The 23203-nt window shown below is 38.7% G+C and overlaps 1 protein-coding gene across 1 annotated transcript in view; it reads right to left on the bottom strand.

Moving 5' to 3' along the window:
- Nucleotides 1–4364: 4364 nt before the first annotated feature.
- Nucleotides 4365–23203, bottom strand: part of LOC115228176 (cytochrome P450 3A15-like) — a 35846-nt gene continuing 17007 nt past the window's right edge. The window contains exons 7-14 of the mRNA XM_036498866.1: nucleotides 22953–23101; nucleotides 20880–21013; nucleotides 19691–19811; nucleotides 17885–18042; nucleotides 15706–15794; nucleotides 7895–8032; nucleotides 5623–5785; nucleotides 4365–4532 (exon numbers count right to left, since the gene is read on the bottom strand). Of these exons, the coding sequence (XP_036354759.1) occupies nucleotides 4455–4532; nucleotides 5623–5785; nucleotides 7895–8032; nucleotides 15706–15794; nucleotides 17885–18042; nucleotides 19691–19811; nucleotides 20880–21013; nucleotides 22953–23101 (1030 nt within the window). The 3' untranslated portion in view covers nucleotides 4365–4454. The remainder of the gene's footprint in view (nucleotides 4533–5622; nucleotides 5786–7894; nucleotides 8033–15705; nucleotides 15795–17884; nucleotides 18043–19690; nucleotides 19812–20879; nucleotides 21014–22952; nucleotides 23102–23203) is intronic.

Genomic DNA, 23203 nt, shown 5'->3' on the forward strand with positions numbered 1-23203 from the left:
CTTCTTCTTCTTCATCTTCTTCTTCTCCTTCTCCTCCTACTCCTACTCCTCCTCCTCCTTCTTCGTCTTCCTCTTTTCTTCTTCTTCTTCTTCTTCTTTTCTTCTTCCTTCTTCTTCTTCTTCTTCTCCTCCTCCGCCTCCTCCTTCTTCTTCTCCTCCTCCTTCTCTTTCTTCTTTTTCTTCTTCTTCTCCTTCTCCTTCTTCTTCTTCTTCTTCTTCTCCCTCTTCTTCTTTTTCTTCTTCTTCTCCCTCTTCTTCTTCTTCTTCTCCTTCTTCTCCTTCTTCTTCTTCTTCTTCTCCTCCTCCTCCTCTTCTTCTTCTCCTCCTCCTTCTCTTTCTTCTTTTCTTCTTTTCTTCTTCTTCTCCCTCTTCTTCTTTTTCTTCTTCTTCTTCCTCTTCTTCTTCTTCTTCTTCTTCTTCTTCTTCTTCTTCTTCTCGTCTTCCAACCTTTCTTCCCACTACATAATCTCTATCCAACTTACTCATCCCATATCCACTAATATTTTTTTGTTTCCTCTCGATATAAGCTTAAAAAGAAAAAAAAAGTCTGATGAAGTGCCTCTTTAATGTTGGTTCAGAATCAATTGTAAGGAATCATTAAGGATGTGTTAAAGACTTTTCTTTGTCTTCTTATCATTTGGATTATTTACCCTTCGCTAAAGCTGCTTTACGGCAGTATTGTCGTGAAACTTGGATTCTGTACGCCCGAGAAATTCCTGTTTTGGCCTTAAAGCCGACAGTCATGAGAGCCCCCAGTATTCGGGTCGATTACTTCTCTGGAAATACCCTCACTTTTCACTCAATTATCTTTATCTTATATTAAACTTTTTAATACTTTTTGATAGTTATATTTATTAAAAAAAAAAATTAAAATAAATAAATATAATAATAATAAATAATAAATATATATATTTATAAATATATATTATATAAATTTATAAGTATAAATAATAATAAATATTTGTTAAAATTCTAACTTTAAATTTTAATAATTTAAATTTTGAATTTTATATTTTATATATTTGGTATATTATATTAATTAATTTTATTTCTATGTATTGGTTTATTTTTCACTGTTTGATTTGCCTAACAATGGTTTTAGCTCTAATTTAATATATATATACATATATATTATATATATATATATATATATATATATATTATGGGGGTGTGCGTGTTATGTATGTATATATATATGTATATGTATATGTATATAGTATATAGATATATATATATATATATTATATATATATATATATATATATGTATGTATATATATATATATATATATATATATATATATATATATTATATATAGTATATATATATATATATATATTATATGTACAAAATACAAACTGGGACAAGAACGTAAAACATTTAGAAGACGATACAAAAAACACGGACGGGACATTCGAAGCCTTTAATCTTCAGTCAAGAACCGGATCATCCTAGCAATTTCGGCTGATTAATATTGAGATCGCTCCGATCGGCCAGCCCCAAGGAAAAACTAAGCTACGAGCATTAGATATCTTGGAAGATGGATCGAATGTATACGAAAAGGGACAGAAAAACGGACGATGCCACACGAATATAAAATGCCTTTATCGGCAGACGAGACAACGATGTTCTCACGGCAGTGGTCGGAGGCCAAAGGCTGATTTTGACCAGCGACCACGGAGAGAAGAGAGAGAAAAGAAATGGGGCAAAGGAAATATATATATATAATATATTATATATATATATATATATGTATATATATGTATATGTGTAATATATATATAAGTTCAGTAAAAAACTTAGATTCAGTTGTTCAGTTGAATATGGTACTTAGTTAAAGGCACAAGAATTTAGTATGGTATTAACCATATAATTCAAACTGGGGTGATTGTAATCAAAATGAGCAACAAGGATATCCGGGGGTAATGCATTACCTCTGGATATCCTTGTTGCTTATTTGATTATGTATATATCTCTATATCTATCTATCCATCTATATATATATATATATATATATATATATATAGATATATATATATGATGTGTGTGTGTACAAATAAGACGAGGAATAGAAGAAGAAAGAAAAAAGACAGACAAACAGACAGAAGACAGACAAGCAAATAGACAACCATCATATAAATATATATATATATATGTATGTATATAAGTGAACGATATAGAAGTGTATTTTGATTAAATAAGAAGTAGAGACACTTACGTTGAATGTAGTAGTAATTGACACGAAGGCAGATAAAGTGAAAGTAAATTTTCCACGAAAAATCCCCACAGTTCTGAAAGTATGACCTACTTCAGAGGGAATGCTGTTTAACTGTGAAAGAGGCAGCAGCAGGCGAGGTAGAAAAAGTAAGTTTAGAAATTATGCAAGAAAGAGTGTATTTCCTATTTCAATGAGTCAGCCGTGTCACACTTTCTGTCATTCTGAATCTTCCCGAGAACAATGTTAAGTGTACACGCGTCTCTAGAGTGCTCAGCCACTTGCACGTCAATTTCACGAGCGGGCTATTTTGTTGGTCAGATCAAATGGAACACTCATCTTTGTAACCGACGGAGTGCCACGATATATATATACACATAACTGGCATTGGCACAGACACTCCGTCGGTTACGACAACAGTTCATCCGATCAAATGAGCAGCCTGTTCGTGAAATTACCGTGAGGGCGGTGAGCTGGCAGAAACGTTAGCACGCTGGGCGAAATGCATAGCTGTATTTCGTCTGCCGTTACGGTCTGAGTTCAAATTCCGCCGAGGTCGACTTTGCCTTTCATCCTTTCGGGGTCGATTAAATAAGTACCAGTTACGCACTGGGGGTCGATGTAATTGACTTAATCTGTTTGTTTGTCTTTGTTTGTCCCCTCTGTGTTTAGCCCCTTGTGGGTAGTAAAGAAATAGAAATTACCGTGCAAGTTGCTAAGCACTCCGCAGCCATGCGTATCTTTAACGTAGTTTTCAAAGAGATTCAGCGTGACACAAAATGTGACAAGGCTGTGTTGCCAGCTGAGTGGACTGGAGCAACGTGAAATAAAGTGTCTTGCTCAAGGACTCAACGAGTCGCCGGGGAGTTCCCAGCGGTGATCGTAAGCCTTGCGATCGTGAGCCGAATCTCTAGCCACAAAGCAATGTGCTTTCACTATATCTGTACTACATCTCACATAGCTATCTGTATTCGAGATATATATGTGTATATTTTTCTATAACATAAATTGGACATGGGCAATCTTTGTATGCTTTCTTTTCCTGAGGTTCACAGCCAAACGGCTGGGTGGATTTGCGTAAACACTGGTACACATTTAGAGACGGGTGCATAGATTTGAATGAGGTTTGTATTTTTTCCTAGCCCCCATAGTTACCGAGAAAATCGATTAAAACTTTTTCGAATGGAATTCCCGTTTGTTCCGCAATTAAAACAACCAATTGCTCACACAGCCGGCATATACCATTTCGCTAGCAACAAGGGGAGTACAGGATGACAGTCAGTCAAAACTTTCGCTATACAGTCTCTCTTCTTTCACCTCTTTGTGGGGTTAATAATCTTCATCTTTAGTTACAGTTTCTCATTCAAACTACATAATACGCAGAATTGTCGGATTAAGACAATAGAATGTTTTGAGGGAGATTTGGCTGCTATTTTTATCAGGTATAGCCACCATGTAAAGGTCTAATTTAATTTTCATTCACATATTTGCATTTCAAATATTTAACATAATCTTTTCCATAAATCAACTATCGTAAACATTTTCTACCGTGACCTCACATTTTCTATGTATGCGTGTGTACCTTAAAAGACGTGATTAGACAGAGGTCCAATAGAATATCTCTCAGAAACAGACTATGTTACGTACACATTCTTTCTTCACAACTCCTGAAGCTGTTTTCTGACAAGGTTGGGTGGGGTCAGGAAATTTTCATACAGCTGGAGGCTCCAATCGAAACAGGGGATCCGAAATGATAAGGTTGAAAAACGCTGTTATAGATTATGTCTAATCGAAAACGATCACATTATCATAATAAAAGACCGGGTGAAACCGGGCTTAGCTGCTACTATATATATAATATATATTATTAATATATATATATATATATATATATATAATATATATATATATATATGTGTGTGTGTGTGTGTGTTGGTGTGCATCTATGTATGTATGTACATACGTATGTGTGTACGCGTGTATGCGTGTGTGACTGCCTGGGATTACACTCATATTACCTCTGTAGTGCATATTTCTCCTTTTGACTATTCAGTACAATATTTACTAACAAGGAATGGCGGCTGAATTAAATAACGAATATTTATTAAAATTATCTTAACACACATTTTCTAATTTCATATTGATTAACGAATATTTGTTATTTTATTATATGATAATACAGTAAATCATTTTTATATAATTTCATAAGTGATTGATTTGGCTTTATGGTAGTTCCTTTTCAGCACCTCCGTTCAAATTTCACCCAGACTCCATTTTTAGCATCCAACAGAAAGTGATCGCTGAACATGAGTGGGTTCTGTAATAGAAAACAGATTGTTAAAACAGACATTTGTGTTTGTTTGATTGTATGTATATTTGTATGTATGTATGTATGTATGTATGTATGTATGTATGTATGTATGTATGTATGTATGTATGTATGTATGTATATATGTATGTATGTGTGTGTATGTATGATGTATGTGTGTATGTATGTATGTATGTGTGTATGTATGTATGTATGCATGTTTGTATGTATGTATATATATATATGTATGTATGTATGTATGTATGTATGTATGTATGTATGTATGTGTGTATGTATATATGTATGCATGTTTGTATGTATGTATATATATATATGTATGTATGTATATAATATATGTATGTATGTATGAATGTATGAATGTATGTATGCATGTATGTGTGTATGCATGTATGCATGTATGTATGCATGTATGTATGTATATATGTATGTATGTATGTATAATGTTTGTATGTATGTATGTATAATGTTTGACTGCGGTCATGCTGGAGCACCGCCTTTAATCGAGCAACTCGACCTCGGGACTTATTCTTTTGTAAGCCCAGTACTTATTCTATCGGCCTCTTTTGCTTCTTTTGCCGAACCGCTAAGTAACGGGGACATAAACACACCAGCATCGGTTGTCAAGCAATGCTAGGGGGACAAACACAGACACACAAACACACACACGCATCATATATATATACGTCGTACATATATACGACGGGCTTCTTTCAGTTTCCGTCTACCAAATCCACTCACAGTGCTTTGGTCAGCCCGAGGCTATAGTAGAAGACACTTGCCCAAGATGCCATGCAGTGGGACTAAACCCGGAACCATGTGGTTGGTAAACAAGCTACTTACCACACAGCCACTCCTGCGCCTATACTCTGACTTTATTCTATCAATCTTTTTTGGATAAAAGGCAAAACTCACTTCGGCGGGATTTGAACTCAGAACATAAAGAGCCGTACGAAATGTAGCTAAGCACTTTGTCCGACTCGCTAACGATTGCACCAGCTTGCTTCATTGAGTTTTATTTTGAATAAAAGATAAAAAAAGAAATACATTTCAATTTTACGGACAAAAATACGGAAATTACTTCGGTCTTCTCCGTCGGAAGAATTTTGAAATTCCGAATCATTTGAACAGCTGCTATCTTGAACTCCAGCTTGGCCAGTCTCCTTCCTAGACACGCCCTTGGTCCTGCACCAAATGGTAAGTAGCTAAACGGTACTTGCTGAGATTTTGCTTCTTCAGTGAATCTGTAAATAACAAACATACATCGACAAGCAGTCCCATATTATTTGTTGTTGTGGTTGTTACTTTTGATGATAATGATGATGATGATGATGACGATGGTGATGAGGCTAGAGAGGGATAGAAATTTCTAACTAGCAAAATAATTAACTTTTATGTAAGTATAAGAGGTTGTTACGATTTATTTCCTATTTGCTTACCTTTATAAAGTGTGGAGGCACATGGCCTAGTGGTTAGAGCAGCGGGATCGCGGGTTCGAATCTCAGACCGGACGATGTGTGTGTTTATGAGCGAAACACTAAAGCTAATGGCGAAACTTCTGATGACTCTTTCGCCACAACTTTCTCTCACTCTTTCCTCCTGCATCTTGCAGCTCACCTGCGATGGACCGGTGTCCCGTCCAGGTGGGGAACCTATACGCCAAGAAACCAGGAAACCGGCCCTCATGAGCCAGGCATGGCTCAAGAACGAACAAACAACAAAACCCTTATAAAGTATGAAAAACTGCCAAGATTTCCTTCAAACTTTGCTTTTGTACATTTATTAAAACCCCAAGGAATCTCCCGTCAACACATGACTTTGGTGCTCCTTGACTACTCCTGCTCATGATCAGAGATGCACATATTGTCAGCCACGAAGTGATATTCTCAAGTGGTTAAGATCAAGCAACTGACAAGAAGATCTTTAGCATTGAGCAGAGTATTTGCTACAACGATATTTCTAATTCAGCAAACAGCACTGAATCCTATTTAAATGCAATGGAAAATTGGTCAGTTTTATAGCATTGATATCCACGTCACCAAAGCAAAATCTGAAGGAAACAGTAGTAATTCTCTTTGATTTCTAATTAGAAGCAAATAGGAAATAACACTTACTGACCAAAGACAAAAAGCAAACCTGTGATATTGAACAGAATATTAACTATAAAGTGCTGATTTTATCTGAAATGTAATGGAAAATTAGTCAGTTTCAAAACATTGATTTCCGATGTCCGGGTCACAAAAGCAATTTTGAAAGGGGAATAGCAGTAATTTCCTCTGATTTCTAGATTGGAGCAAGTATGAAATAACACTTACTTTGTTACACAAGGTTACTGACATAACGGTTTAAGTTTTATTTATTAAAACTAAAGTATTGTATGCATAGTGGCTGTGTGGTAAGTAGCTTGCTAACCAACCACATGGTTGCGGGTTCAGTCCCACTGCGTGGCATCTTGGGCAAGTGTCTTCTGCTATAGCCCCGGGCCGACCAATGCCTTGTGAGTGGATTTGGTAGACGGAAACTGAAAGAAGCCTGTCGTATATATGTATATATGTATATATATATATGTGTGTGTGTGTTTGTGTGTCTGTGTTTGTCCCCCTAGCATTGCTTGACAACCGATGCTGGTGTGTTTACGTCCCCGTCACATAGCGTTCGGCAAAAGAGACCGATAGAATAAGTACTGGGCTTACAAAGAATAAGTCCCGGGGTCGATTTGCTCGACTAAAGGCGGTGCTCCAGCATGGCCGCAGTCAAATGACTGAAACAAGTAAAAGAGTAAAAAGAGTATAGAAGACATTTACTCGAGATAACGCATATTAAGATGGAACTTAGAACCTCTCAGATGTGAATCAAACTATTTAACCATACATCTAAGGTGGTGCCCATTAAATGAATATAGTAAGGTAATTTAGGCGGCGAGCTGGCAGAAACGTTAGCGCGCCGGGCGAAATGCCTAGCGGTATTTCGTCTGCGTTACGTTGTGAGTTCAAATTCCGCCGAGGTCGACTTTGCATTTCATCCTTTGGGGTCGATATAAATTAAGTACCAGTTACGCACGGGGTCGATGTAATCGACTTAATACCTATGTCTGTCCTTGTTTGTCCCCTCTGTGTTTAGCCCCTTGTGGGTAATAAAGAAATAGGTATTTCGGCTGTCGTTACGTTCTGAGTTCAAATTCCGCCGAGGTCGACTTTGCCTTTCATCCTCTCGGGGTCGAAAAATAAAGTACAGGTTTCGCACTGGGTCGATGTAATCGACTTAATCCCTTTGTCTGTCCTTGTTTTTCCCTTCTATGTTTAGCCCCTAGTGGGTAGTAAAGAAATATATAGTAAGGTAATTTAAAGTGTTACCTTTCTGGAATAAATTTGTCTGGTTCTGGCCAATATTTCGGATCATAATGTAAAGCATCGATAGAGATTCTAACAGATAATCCTTCGGGTATCTTTGTACCTTTTACCGTGCAAGTCTTTTTACACTGACGAACAGCTCTGAAACAACGGTTGATAGTTAACAGAAATTGACAAAAAATTAACAAAAGTTCTAGATTAACTATCAATTGTTACTGCACAAACACAGATACCCAGAGAGAGAGAGAGAGAGAGAAAGAGAGAGCGAGCGAGAGAGAGCGAGAGAGACAGCGTTGGATGGGTGGATGGATGGGTAGATGGATGCGTGGATTAATGGATGGGTGGATGGATGGATGGGTGCATGAATGGATGGGTAAACAGACAAACAGACAGACAGGCAAACAGATAGATAGATAGATAGATAGATAGATAAAGAGAGAGAGAGAGAAATTGATAAATAGATAGATAAAGAGAGAGAGAGAGAGAGAGATTTTAAACGAAGTCTTTGTCCGTCTCTATGGCTTGTTTTGTTTTCTAATTCTTTGATTAACTGAATTACACACTCTTTGTGTATTATGTGTTATACTAGAAACATTTGTAGTGACGCTATACAACAGCGCGCGCGCGCAACGCCCTTTTCTGATTCGCGCGTGTTTTCATCAACAGAAGAGGGAATATTGCTATCGTGGAATTAGCTGATTGGCTAGGAAAAGCGACCCTTAGAAAAGAGGCAAGGGAACGCAAAAACCTTGACCATCAGCGTCCAGCAGAGACAGCAGAGACAGCAGAAGGCCTTTGATACCAGCAGACGTATATTTCTCTCTGTCCAGCTTTGATAGCAGTCGGCCGAAGGTTTTTTACCAAATTGTTGCAGACAACGTCGTCTTCATTTTCCGCCGCCATCTTTAACCCGTTCTGTTTTTAGCGGCTGAACATTGTAACCTTACAAGAGATTAACTTTCAGCCTTGCGCGCCCAGAACCAAGGATATCAGATATACCACTGATTTCTCACCGGTATAAAACAATAAAGTATATCTATTTTTTTACGTCTGCGTTTTGTGTTTCTTTGACTGGTAGAATCTGGATTATTAAAGCAACGGAAAGTGATTGCTTCTCGCACCCCCAAAAGGTCCAGAGAAGATATTCACATTTTCCTTACAGTGGTGACCCCGAAGTTCCAGAGAACACTCAACAAAAAGAAAAAAATCCAGTTTTTCTGCCAAGTCTGAAACACGACCAACCTGTTTTCCAGTCACTTTCAACAGTTTGTTTCTTCATCTGCACTCACGCACGGAAGAAAAAAAAGAGAAGAAATTTTTTTTTCTCGATTAAAACGCGACGAAGGTTGGTAAAACAAAAAAAGATAATAATTTTTTCTATTCTCTGTGCACACAGTACAAACAAAAAAAAACAAAAGAAAAAACATTTTTTTTTGTAAATTGCACATTCAAAATTTATTGGTTCAATTGTTGGTCTTTATTTCTTTCTTTCTTTCTTCCTTTTCTTTTTCCCTTTGTTTTTCCTTGTTGCGTCTGTTCAGCGTTGGTTCGTTGTCAGTTTTCTTTTTTCCATTTGACAGAGTCATCTAGTGAATAAAAGGCTACAAAATGTTTATGGGTTCATTACCTACTTTTACAGGTGATGCCACACTGTGGTTTGTTTTCACAGTTAGAGGCACAATTTCGTGCACAAAGTATTACTCCCGAGCAGCAGTTGCAAATCCTTTATGGTGCATGCCGCCTCAACTGGCATCTACAGCAAGAGACCTTATCACAGACCCTAGTCCAGGCGCTACTTATGCGTCTGTTAAATTTAGAGGTAGAGAAAAGAAATACACGAAGCGAGGAAAGTCGTTTTCAACGAATTAATGGCCGATGAGGAACTAGGAGATAGGACTCCGTCAGAATTTTACGAAGACTGAGGGAGTTAAGTGGTAATGCATCAGACGCCCCCCTCCTTCGGAAGATTTTTTTTTCGAGTTGCCCGCCTATATACAGACCGTTTTGGCAACCGGCTTAGAGACAAATACAGGGACCAAATAGCAACGATGGCTGATAAGATGGTTGAATTTGCCGTTCAACATCAGTCACGGTCTGCTTGTGCCTGTTCACAAACTTCTTCGGCCTCAATTGAGGGGCTTTCTAAACTAATAGAAACCCTCACTAAAAGATGGACGCGATGTGTCGCGATGGTAAGCGATCTTCAAAATCGCGGAGTCGCAGTCGTTCATCCTCGAGATCAACACAGTCTAAGTCTGGACTGTGTTTGGTACCACTCCAGTATGGAGAGAATGCACATAGGTGCACACAGCCATGCACTTATAAGTCTTTAAACTAGATTCGGAGAATTTGAGCACGTCAACTTCCTCCACACATTTTCTAGTTATCGTGCATTCTTTGTTAAGGATCTAGTGTCGAAGAAAAACTTCATGGTGGACACTGGTTCTTGTTGCAGTATTGGCCACTGCGTTGCACAACCGAAGGCGGCCAAAACGATCTAACGTCATCTGGCACGCTATTGACTCGTCACCAATAGCCACATTCGGTCAGATCTCGTTACGCCTTGATATTAATCTTCGTCGAGACTTTCAATGGGTTTTTGTCATTGCCGACATTCCGCATCCTATTTTAGGTGCGGATTTTCTGGATAATTTGATTTGTTGGTAGATGTCAGACGTCGGAGGTTGGTCGATAGTTCGACTACACTCTCCACGCCGACCGGAGAATCTACCAATTTAGCTCTTAGCCCGACATTTTTTGTCGGTACATCTGGAGATGTTTTTCACTCTCTTTTAGCTTCTTTTCCAGAGCTATATGATTTACCTTTAGGGTGGCTAAGCCATTACACTCGACACGACACTTTATAACAACACTGGACCTCCTGTTTTTTCACGTCCAAGGCGTCTTGCAAACTGATCGACTTAAAACTGCTAGGGCTGAGTTTGAGCATATGCTCCAGCTCGGTCTGATACGCCCCTCCACCAGTCCATGGGCATCTCCCCTTCATTTAGTAAGAAGGGGATACAGATTTTCGCCCGGTGGGAGATTATCGGCGTCTAAATTCGGTGACGATCCGGACAAATATCCCATAAGGATTTTAAACGATTTTTTTCGGGCAAATTTACATGGCTGTACTATTTTTTCTAAGGTTGACCTCATACGTGCCTACCATCAAATACCGGTCAACTCAGACGATATTCCTAAAACACAAAATTACTACTCCTTTTGGCTGTTTCGAATTTTTATTTATGAGTTTTGGTTTGAGGAATGCCACTAGTACTTTCCAACGGTTTATAGATGAAGTTGTTCGCGGACTTGATTTTGTGTTCGCGTATGTCGATGATATTCTAATCGCAAGTGATACGCATGAAAATCATCTCCTGCACTGTCTCAGCTTTTTCAGCGTCTTCGCGACTATGGTGTTCGCATTAATCCAGACAAGTGTTGTTTTTGGGCAACCATCTCTTAATTTTCTCGGTCATTATATTGACTCGAGAGGAATCAAACCACTCTCATCCAAAGTCGATGCTATTCAGCGCATCGCACCACCTTCTTCTTTGCGTCAACTTCGCCATTTTTTAGGCATAGTAAATTTCTATAGACGTTTCATAGATCGGTGTGGCGGACAAGTTGTTACCTTTAACACAGATGCTAAAGGGCAATTCCAAGAAGGACGCCCGTCTTGCTCTTTCGGCTGAAGCACTATCTGCCTTTAATTTAGTTAAAAAGGAACTAGCTTCAGTCCCTATTTTGGCACATCCGGCTCCTAATGCTCCACTTACTTAATCTGTGGACGCATCAGAGTCTGCAATTGGCGCTGTTTTGCAGCACACCGTAGAGGGTGAAGTTAAACCTTTAGCTTTCTTTTCTTGTCAGCTAAAGCCAGCTGAACGCAGATATAGTACTTTTGATCGAGAGTTACTAGCGATCTATCTGTCAGTTCGGCATTTTCAATACCAGCTCGAGGGACGAGAGTTTGTGATCTATACTGATCACAAGCCCCTTACTTTTGCACTATCTTCTAAAACGGATAAACTCTCTCCTCGTGCTTTCCGTCACCTGGACTATATTTCTCAATTTACAAGTTACATTAGGCATGTGCCAGGGACGGAGAACATCCCGGCTGATGCGCTCTCTAGACTCGCTGTCAATTCCATTTCCTCTCCTGCAGCAATTGATTTAACTGCTATTTCGCAGGACCAACAACCTTTAGAGGAGTTGGATTTAGCTTCACCTAGGTTTATTAACTGCAGGTTTGCCTACCTTCCGCTCCCTACAGCGGAAGGCTCTATTCTTTGTGACGTTTCTACCGGTTCACCTAGACCATTAGTACCTGAGAAACATCAACGTTCTGTGTTTGATGCTCTTCATTCACTGTCACATCCGGTATCTCGCCACAGTAAAGCTTGTTACTGCTCGGTTCTTCTGGCCCAATATGCGACGATCAATTACCTCTTGGGCACGCTCTTGTTTGAGGTGCCAGAGTGCTAAAGTCCATAGAACACTTCGTGCTCCACTTGGACAATTTTCCTCTCCTGAAGCCCGTTTTCGCCATATCCACCTTGATTTGGTTGGACCATGGCCTGTGAGTCGCGGGTTCTCATACATTTTAACTTGTATTGATCGCTTTTCACGCTGGCCGGGAAGAGCTATTCCTATAGCAGACATTTCAGCTGAAACTGTTGCGAGGGCTTTCGTATCTAATTGAATTTCGCGGTATGGTGTACCGTACAGTTTAACACACAGATCGTGGTCGACAATTCGAGTCTGCATTGTTTCGTGAGTTATCACGAATCCTGGGGATGCATCATATACGCACCACAAGTTACCACCCGCCCCCCTTCTAATGGGATGGTGGGCGTTCCTTTCCATAGGCACTTAAGGCCGCTTTGTTGCGTGCCTCGCCGAATCCACAGTCATGGACTGAATTTCTACCGATCGTCCTGCTTGGATGTCGGACTGCGATTAAAGCAGACCTTGGTTTTTCGTCTGCCGAGCTCTTGTATGGTACCACACTGGCATTGCCTGGTACGATGTTGGTGCCAGACAAGTCACAGTCTCTTAATTTAGAGTCTTATGTTGCTCGATTACGCAGATATTTTTCTGCCCTTCCTCCTATGGACCCTCGACACCAAAATCCTCCTTCTAGTGTGCCATCAGACCTAATTCTTGGACGCATGTTTTATATTCGTGATGATTCTGTCAAAGGACCTCTGTTTTCTCTTATAAAGGACCTTTTCGTGTGATTTCTCGCACGCCGAAGTATTCAAACTTGAAATTAACGGTCGTTCGGAGACCGTCTCCGTAGATCGTCTAAAAGGGCATATTTGAGGTGTCCACATCTTTTAATGACCCCACTGCCACAACCATCGTTGAACCTTCACATGCACCTTTGACACCCACTATTTACACATGCACCATTATCAACACCAACATCGACAACACCACCTTCGTCGTCGCAGCCTGCCTCGAACAGACCTTATGTTACGAGGTCAGGCAGAACTGTTCACTGGCCGAAAAAAACTTTCCAAAACTATTTATATTTGACATTTTCAATTGACTTCCCAGTGACAGTTCCAATACTCATTGAACTTTGCTCATTTGAGTATTTTTTCTCTTTACCTTTTAGGTGAATTTTTTTGTTGTTGTTTTAATGTATTATATTGTGTGCTATTTTGGTTGTCTGGTATCCACCATGAGTTTTTCAGTCACTACAAGAAGTTGCTTCGTGCATACGCACTCGTGGGGGAGCCTTTGTAGTGACGCTATAAACACAGCGCGCCGCGCAACGCCCTTTTCTGATTCGCGCGTGTTTTCATTCATCAACAAAAGGGAATATTGCTATCGTGGAATTAGCTGATTGGCTAGGAAAAGTGACCCTTAGAAAAGAGGCAAGGGAACGCAAAAACCTTGACCATCAGCGTCCAGCAGAGACAGCAGAGACAGCAGAAGGCCTTTGATACCAGCAGACGTTATATTCTCTCTGTCCAGCTTTGATAGCAGTCGGCCGAAGGTTTTTTACCAAATTGTTGCAGACAACGTCGTCTTCATTTTCCGCCGCCATCTTTAATAACCCGTTCTGTTTTTAGCGGCTGAACATTGTAACCTTACAAGAGATTAACTTTCAGCCTTGGCGCCCAGAACCAAGATATCAGATTACCACTGATTTCTCCACCGTATAAACAATAAAGTATATCTATTTTTTTACGTCTGCGTTTTGTGTTTCTTTGACTGGTAGAATCTGGATTATTAAAGCAACGGAAAGTGATTGCTTCTCGCACCCCCAAAAGTCCAGGTCAAGAAGATATTCACATTTTCATTACACATTCATGTTGTATCTTCAGTGTAATGATCCGCCTGAAAAGTCGGAACAGCTGATTTATATGAACCAAACTAAAGGCGGCGAGCTGGCAGAACCGTTAGCGCGTCGGGCTAAATGCGTAGCCGTATTTCGTCTGTCGTTACGTTGTGAGTTCAAATTCCGCCGGGGTCGACTTTGCCTTTCATTCTTTCGAGGTCGATAAATTAAGTACCAGTTACGCACTGGGGTCGATGTAATCGACTTAATCCGTTTGTCTGTCCTTGTTTGTCCCTTCTGTGTGTAGCCCCTAGTGGGTAGTAAAGAAATAGGTATTTCGTCTGCCGCTACGTTCTGAGTTCAAATTCCGCCGAGGTCGACTTTGCCTTTTATCCTTTGAGGTCGATAAATTAAGTACCAGTTACTCACTGGCTCGATATAATTGACTTCATCCGTTTGTCTGTCCTTGCTTGTCCCCTCTGTGTGTAACCCCTTATGGGCAGTAAAGAAATAAGAAACGTTTGCATGCAGGGCAAAATGCTAAGCAATATTTTGTCTGTCTTAACGTTCTGTGTTCAAATTCCGCCAAGGTCGACTTTGCCTTTCATCCCTTTCAGAGTCGATAAATTAAGTACCAGTTGAGTACTGGGGTCGATCTAATCGACTGGCTCCTTCCCCTAAAAGTTCGGGCTTAGAGTAGAAAAGTGTATATGGACCTTACTATGAGCTGTAGTCGTGATAGAGGCGGAGGCGACGGTGATGATGATGATGGTGGTGGTGGTGGTGGTACCGAGGCGATCAGGGTTGACGGTGATAATAAACGACAGTTGTGATAGTGGTGGAGAGGAAGGCGGCGAAGTCAATGTTATTGATTGTAGTGGAGTCAGAAGTCTGATTCAAGTGTGTATGGCAGTTGTGGTGGCGATGGTACTGATGATGGTACTGATGATGGTGATGGTTGAAAACATTTGACAGAAAGAGAGGTAGACACACACACACACTCACACACACACACACACACACACACACACACACACACACACAGAAGAGAAGAGGTTAGGCAGAAAAATGTGCTGATCCATGAATGGGAAGACAAAGTAATGTTATTTATCATGCAGCTTTGCAATAATTTCCAAGTTGTCAAATTATGTCATTGTTTTGATGAAAATTGTTCGTTGCTTGAAAAATATTTGTCAAGTTTGATATAATTTCATATGTACTCTCATGCAGGCACTGTCATTGTTGCGTCCAAGGCCCAATGAGAGCCCTCCACAAGCTAGCGTAAAAGCCACCCGATATATATATATATATATTATATAAATATAAAAATATATATATATAATATATATATATATATATATATATATATATATAATATATATATATAATATATATATATATATATATATATATATATACATACATATATATGTGAGTGTACGCATGCTTGCAGATCGATTAAATAACCGATGCTGGAGTTATGTCTGTAACAAAAACAAATGCAAGAGAAACGTACGTATTTAGAATGGGATACATCCTCATTGTCTCGTCGAAACACATACTGAGATAAGGTAATTGCTGAATATTATCATAAGTTGGAAGATCCTAGAACACAAAAGTAATATGAATATAACAATATTAATTTTTGTATTTAGGAATGGTCATTTTGCCAGTTTAGCCAATAAAAACACACGCACTATATATTTGGTGTTACTTTGCTTCAGTGTTATTTATTTTTTACATTAATCTTAATCTTATTTCGACCAGAGTTCTTTCGTCACACTCCTGTGACTGTATCAGTGGTCCTTTGCTTTCTTCTTTCTTATTTGTGTGTCTCTCCTTACTAATCGTCAGCCATTTTGTATTGGCTAAACTGGCAAAATGACCATTCCGAAATACAACAATATCTGTTTCAACACACGATTTCACATAAAAAATCTTGCACAAGAAATATATAAACGTAACAATATTAATTATCTATATAAATATGTGCATCGATATACAAAACATTGGTGTTGATGCTGTGTCACGTTTTGTCCCTTAATTTATATGTTCAATAAAAAAGTGATCGATAAAACTGAAATTTATGTTAGAGCCAACACAGTCAGTTAAATGCAAGAAAATATGTGACTGAACCTGTGATAGAGATATAAAAAATATAAAACTAAACTGTCGTTCAGTTCTATATTTAAGAGATGAGGAATTATGTACATTATTTAAATTATTTACATTTGACGGATATTTGTCCTCATCTTGTTTGTTGTTAACACAACGTTTCGGTCCATATGTATATGGTGTAGTGGCTAAGCGTGCAGGCTACTAACCCCAAGATTCCGAGATCGATTCCAGGCACTGACCCGAATAATAATAATAATAATACTAACAACAACAACAACAATAAGAAGAACAACAACATCGAAAAATACCTTAGGTTTGAAATTTCCCAAGACACCTGATGAAGGCTGGAGGGCATTTTCAGATCATTAAAATGGGATGTCAAGTGGACAAAACTAAGCATTTTTGACACCGTTTGCTTTTTGTACATAATCGGGGTGTTATGCTCGTCAAGGTTGCTCCTAAGATTTATGCTGTGTATGGAGAAGAAGCAATGCCTCAAATACCGCCTGCCGTTGATTTTCGCGCTTCAAAAATGGGAATTTTTACCTCAAGGACGGATCACATACCGGTCGACCAACTGAAGAACGATTGAATAGACTTCCTCCGGTCAAACGACCAGAGAATTGGCCGAGCGGATGGACTGTGATAAAAAAAAAAAATGGTAAACCACCTTCACTCAATGGGTAACGAAAGAACGAAAATTATCGAATGGCCTCAGGTGACAGAGAACAACGTGACAACACTTCACAATTCGATCTTCGACTTAAAATGTCGAACACATGCTACTTGAATCCAAAGAAACGTGTGCAGTTTTCTGCATTGTCATCCATTATCTTGTATTCAAGATCCTCGGCATGACATCCTGCCGATAACTAAATCCACGCCCTGCTACCGACGCTTCGATTTATTGTCGTTAAGGTTTTGTTTGTCTCTTACCCTTCGACCTGTCTGGCTTGGTAAGATGTGCTTGAAGATTTCTCTCCCTCCAGCATAGCTCACCGAGTCAATGGAGCACACAAGCACTTCACAGCGACAAGGTACTTGTTGTATTGGCCGTTGTCTACACAGTATCCGCCCTTTGACGGGACTTATTTTTCGTCCCGCAAAGACAATCACCCTCCTCACCATGCGACAAGTTGTACTGACTTACATGTTACCAGTAGCGCTCAAGAGCGATCTGACAACATAAACAATTAAATACAATGAAAAAAATATGGAAAAAGCGTCATGTCCATCCCTGGATATTACTGTTGCGCGTCCTTGATCCAAAGGGATGATTGTCCGGTTTCTACGGCGTATAAGTAACCGAGATCACATCTCCCCTGAACGGGATGCAAGTCCATCACAAGTTTATTCATTTACAGCCGAATAGACTGAAATGACCTGAAATGAAATATTTTGCTGAAGATTACAACGCACAGCCCGGTCCGGGAATCGAAACTAAGATCTTTCGGTCGTGAATGCAACACCCTAACCACTATGCCATACACTTTCACGTTTGGTATATGGTCGCGCTTAAAACACAGAGAATATTCAAGCTAACAATGAAATTTTCTAAATGGTTGTACTATACTTACCTCCCCCAAGCTATCTACAATCTCTTCGTATAATCTTTGTTGAGATTTAGAATTAATTGCCATTAAATACGTGAAAAAACTAAGAGCAGAAGCTGTAGTTTCATAACCAGATAAGAAAAGTACCACACATTGGGCCAGAATTTCATCGTCGGTAATTCCTATGGAAAATAAAAAATCAGAAATATTATAGTTCTATATTTAAGAAATGCGGAATTATGTACATTATTTACATTATTTACATTTGATAGATATTTGTCCTCATCTTGTTTGTTGTTAACACAACGTTTCGGCTGATATACCCTCCAGCCTTCATCAGGTGTCTTGGTTAAGAACACGGGCTACTAACCCCAAGATTCCAAGTTCGATTCCTGGCAATGACCTGAATAACAACAACAACAACAACAACAACAACAACAACAACAACAACAATAATAATAATAATAATAATAACAATAATAACAACAATAACAACAACATCGAAAATACCCCAGGAATGAGAACCCAGGTTCGAAATTTCCCCAAGACACCTGATGAAGGCTGGAAGGTATATAAGCCGAAATGTGTTAACGACAAATAATAAGGACAAATATCAAATGTAAATAAAATAAATAATGCAGAAATATTATGATATATATTATATATATAATAATTATTATTTGAGGGAATAAAATCCAAACTTACAAGAAAAAAAATTCAATTTAGAATACTAAATCAAATTTCACACAATATAATATATATATCATTTTGAATTGATAAAAGGTGGTTCTTTCTAATTTTTATATATATATATATATATATATATATATATATATAGATATATATATATATATATATATATATATATTAATAGTTATCGCGAAGCTAATATGGTAGTCTATAAATATAAGACTAAATCTGCCGCTGATTAGCTCCAAGAGGCCATCGCCTCTAGCTAGCTATATGACACACGAACCTGCGTCCATTATAACCTTCAAACAGGGGAGGTCAGCCGCTTCCCCTTGCTGGTCAGACATCTGCAGACATGTTTCAGGGTAGTTGCCCTTTATCAATGCAGAGTAGTCAGACCCAGCAGGTATCGCTACCGACCGTCTGTTCGAAGGATTTATTTACCTAATTTCAGTGGAATACATCCACTTCTTTTCAATAATAGAAGTATTAAAATTACTAAGTCTCTCTAAAGGAGATTACGGCAGCGTTGCTGGATATTAATAGTTATCGCCAAGCTAATATGGTAGTCTATAAATATAAGACTAAAGCTGCCGCTGATTATCTCCAAGAGGCCATCGCCTCTAGCTAGCTATATGACACACGAACCTGCGTCCATTATAACCTTCGAACAGGGGAAGCGGCTGACCTCCCCTGTTCGAAGGTTATAATGGACGCAGGTTCGTGTGTCATATACTACTAGAGGCGATGGCCTCTTGGAGATAATCAGCGGCAGCTTTAGTCTTATATTTATAGACTACCATATTAGCTTGGCGATAACTATTAATATCCAGCAACATATATATATATATATATATATATATGTTGTGGTGTGTGGTGTGTGTGTGTGTGTGTGTGTGGTGTGGTAATGTGTAATATATATATATATAATATATATATGTATATACATAAATGTATATATACATAAATACATACATACTTATGCATATATATCCAGCTGTAAAGCCATCCCAAATGATATATTTCAATATACACAACACTGAATTCTGAGTTTCGCCATGATATGAGCACATGAGTATGAATCACACATACACACACACATACATACACAGACATACAAACACACACTTATATACATACCTCTTTTAGTTCGCCAGTCAGTTATATTTTCCAGTTGAAGGTCCTTTTCTACCTCTAGAGATAATGTCTCATGACCCTTTAGTTGAGCCTTTATCATAAGATTTAAGAGGTTTTTTTGCATCTACAACATATATTTTCAAGTATTTAATTTAAATTTTCATTAGAAAGATAATTAGATGACATTTGTATAATTTAATCAAACTTATTGATACTAAGACTCAAACAGAAACAATGAGTATGTTTCATATATTTCTTATTTCAGTCATTGGACTTCGGCCATAATGGAGCGCTATCTTAAGCAGTTTAGTCGAACTTGGTGGGAAAAGACTGTGTGAATACCTGTCGTGTGTGTCTGCATATATATATATATATATATATATATATATCACGTGATCACGTGACCGACCAGTCCATAAGATGTAGTTACACAATGCGTTCGCTGGCTAAGCGAGCAGGCCAACAGAAGAAAGAGTGGGAGAAAGAGTGGTGAAAGAGTACAGCAGGGATCACCACCCCCTGCCGGAACCTCGTGGAGCTTTTAGGTGTTTTCGCTCAATAAACACTCACAACGCCCGGTCTGGGAAACGAAACCGCGATCCTATATATATATATATATATATATATATATATATAATATATATATATAACGAGTTCCCACACAGGCTTCATTTACCAACTTCACGCACAAGGCATAGTTGAATTGAAGACAGTTACCCAAGGTGTGCCTTGCAGTTGGATTGAGCCTGAAATCGCACGGTTGCAAAGGGGCTTGTTAACCAACCATCCATGCCTGCATGGTCATATGGTTATATGGTGGATAGTCTTAATAAGGTCGCAAATACAATCCAATAGATGCAGTGACAGTGATGGTTAGTAGTAAGCGGGTCCTAAGAGTGAAAGAATCATGTGTGCTTGATACGACTATGTGTTTTCTGTTAGAGACGTGAGTACGGATCAAAGATAGTTGACTCGAGCAGTTCAGGATTGCAAAAATGTTTCAACGTGTGCAGTTTAATGTATGAGTGGTGTTTCCGTATTGGTATTACAAGCATGTATGTGTGTGGAGTAGATTGAAGTCACGAAGGATGAATGCCTCAGAAGAGAGAGTTATACCGTGTATAACCAGTTCTATATTTTCGCCAACTTCGATGTTTCAAGGAAATTAGAAAAAATACAACTGAAAACTTACGTCATTATTCATTTGGGTTTTCTTCCGATCGTCTATCAGTTGTTTCCAAAGTTTTCTGAAGAGTACTTCGTTACCAAAAACTGAATTTAGTAAATTCAATTTTGCTAAAAGTATCGTTGTACTCGGAAAAAGCACTGGAATGTGATTTTTAAAACAAATTACGTTATTTTTACAGACTCTCTGTGTGTATGCGTGAATATGTGTGTGTGTTTGTATGTGTGCGTGTGTATATATGTGTGTGTCTAAATACATATATATATAGATAATATATGCATTTAAATATAAATTTATTCGCATATATAAATGCATATATATATGCATATATATATATGCATATCTATAAGTGTAAATACATACATGTATGTATATACGTGTGGAGGCACATGGCCTAGTGGTTAGAGCAGCGGACTTGCGGTCGAGGGATCGCGGGTTCAAATCTCAGACCGGGCGATGTGTGTGTTTATGAGCGAAACATCTAAGCTTCACGCGGCTCCGGCAGAAGGTAATGGCGAAACTTCTGCTGACTCTTTCGCCACAACTTTCTCTCACTCTTTCCTCCTGCATCTTGCAGCTCACCTGCGACGGACCGGCGTCACATCCAGGTGGGGAACCTATTCGCCAAGCAAACCGGGAAACCGGCCCTTATGAGCCATGCATGGCTCGAGAAGGAACAAACAAACAACAATGTATATATGTAAATACAGTTATTGGCTACCTGATGTGATCATAATTTGGGAATGCTCTTGCTACTGGACATACATCACGAATTCTATAGCATTCGTTGTGTTTATATAGATAGATAAATGATAGAGAATGGATTGAGCGACATTCATTATTTAAATCCACTACAGTTGTTTCGGCACATTTTTACTCACGTAGTACATTGATGAGGTGTTGTGTAATCATTATCTTGTATCAAAAATGCAAAACGCCCCTCATCAGATGATTGTTTAGAGAAGTTCTTTGTAAATTCCACTGTAGTTTGACTCATACGCAAAATAGTGTGTAATTTGCAGCAGTTTATAGACAAAATTAAACTCATAGATATATTGACAGATAAAAAACAATTATTATCAATATACACAACACAGAAATAAAGAGATACACAAATATATGTATGCGTGTGTGCGCGTGTGTGTGTGTATGTGCGTGTGCTTGCATATCTGCCGGGGAAGGATTTCATATCGTGAAGACGACAATGAAAAATATTTTGTGGTATTTAGTTACATATCGTGTTCCCATTAAACTCGAATGTGTCTCATCCTTTCCCAAGCTTGACGAAATACGAACGAACATAATACTTGGAGCGATGTAAACCCCTAAGAAGAAAATACAATAAAATCATTAAAATCGAAAAAAATAAACTAAACTAGGCGCAGGAGTGGCTGTGTGGTAAGTAGCTTGTTTACCAACCACATGGTTCCGGGTTCAGTCCCACTGCGTGGCATCTTGGGCAAGTGTCTTCTACTATAGCCTCGGGCCGACCAAAGCCCTGTGAGTGGACTTGGTAGACGGAAACTGAAAGAAGCCCGTCGTATATATGTACGACGTATATATGTATATATATGCGTGTGTGTGTTTGTGTGTCTATGTTTGTCCCCCTAGCATTGCTTGACAACCGGTGCTGGTGTGTTTATGTCCCCGTTACTTAGCGGTTCGGCAAAAGAGACCGATAGAATAAGTACTGGGATTACAAAAGTATAAGTCCCGGGGTCGAGTTGCTCGATTAAAGGCGGTGCTCCAGCATGGCCGCAGTCAAATGACTGAAACAAGTAAAAGAGTAAAGAGTAAAGAGTAATGTAAGTGATAAAAATTTCACAGGAAAATATTCAAAATAATATCTTACTGCAAAGCAAGCGAGCTAGCAGAATCGTTAACACGCCGGGGAAAATGCTTTGCTGTATTTCGTCTGTCTTCACGTTCTCAGTTCAAATTCTGTTGGGGATGACTTCATATTTCATCCTATCGGGGTCGATAAAATAAGTACCAGTTCAGCATTGAGGTTGATGTAATCGACTTTGGCCCTCCCCCCAAATTGCTGACCTTGTGCCAAAATTTGAAACCAATACTAACCTGCTATAAAGATGTAGATGCCAGTAAGACCAAGTTTGAACAAGTCAATGGCCTTTTTAACCAAAGGGTCATGGGGGTTTTTCTGTGAGTTCACTATTATTCCAAATCCAGCGGCTGCTATTACATCTATGGTGTAGGCAGAAAACAACCTAAAATGAATCAAGTAAGAAATATGAGAAATTAATTTTAAAAAATACCATTTGATCAGAATCTGTTTAATTAGATAATCGAGTTGTAAATTTAATTCTTTC

The sequence above is a fragment of the Octopus sinensis genome, unplaced genomic scaffold (assembly GCF_006345805.1).
Source record: "Octopus sinensis unplaced genomic scaffold, ASM634580v1 Contig09729, whole genome shotgun sequence".
In the NCBI taxonomy this organism is placed as follows: Eukaryota; Metazoa; Mollusca; class Cephalopoda; order Octopoda; family Octopodidae; genus Octopus; species Octopus sinensis.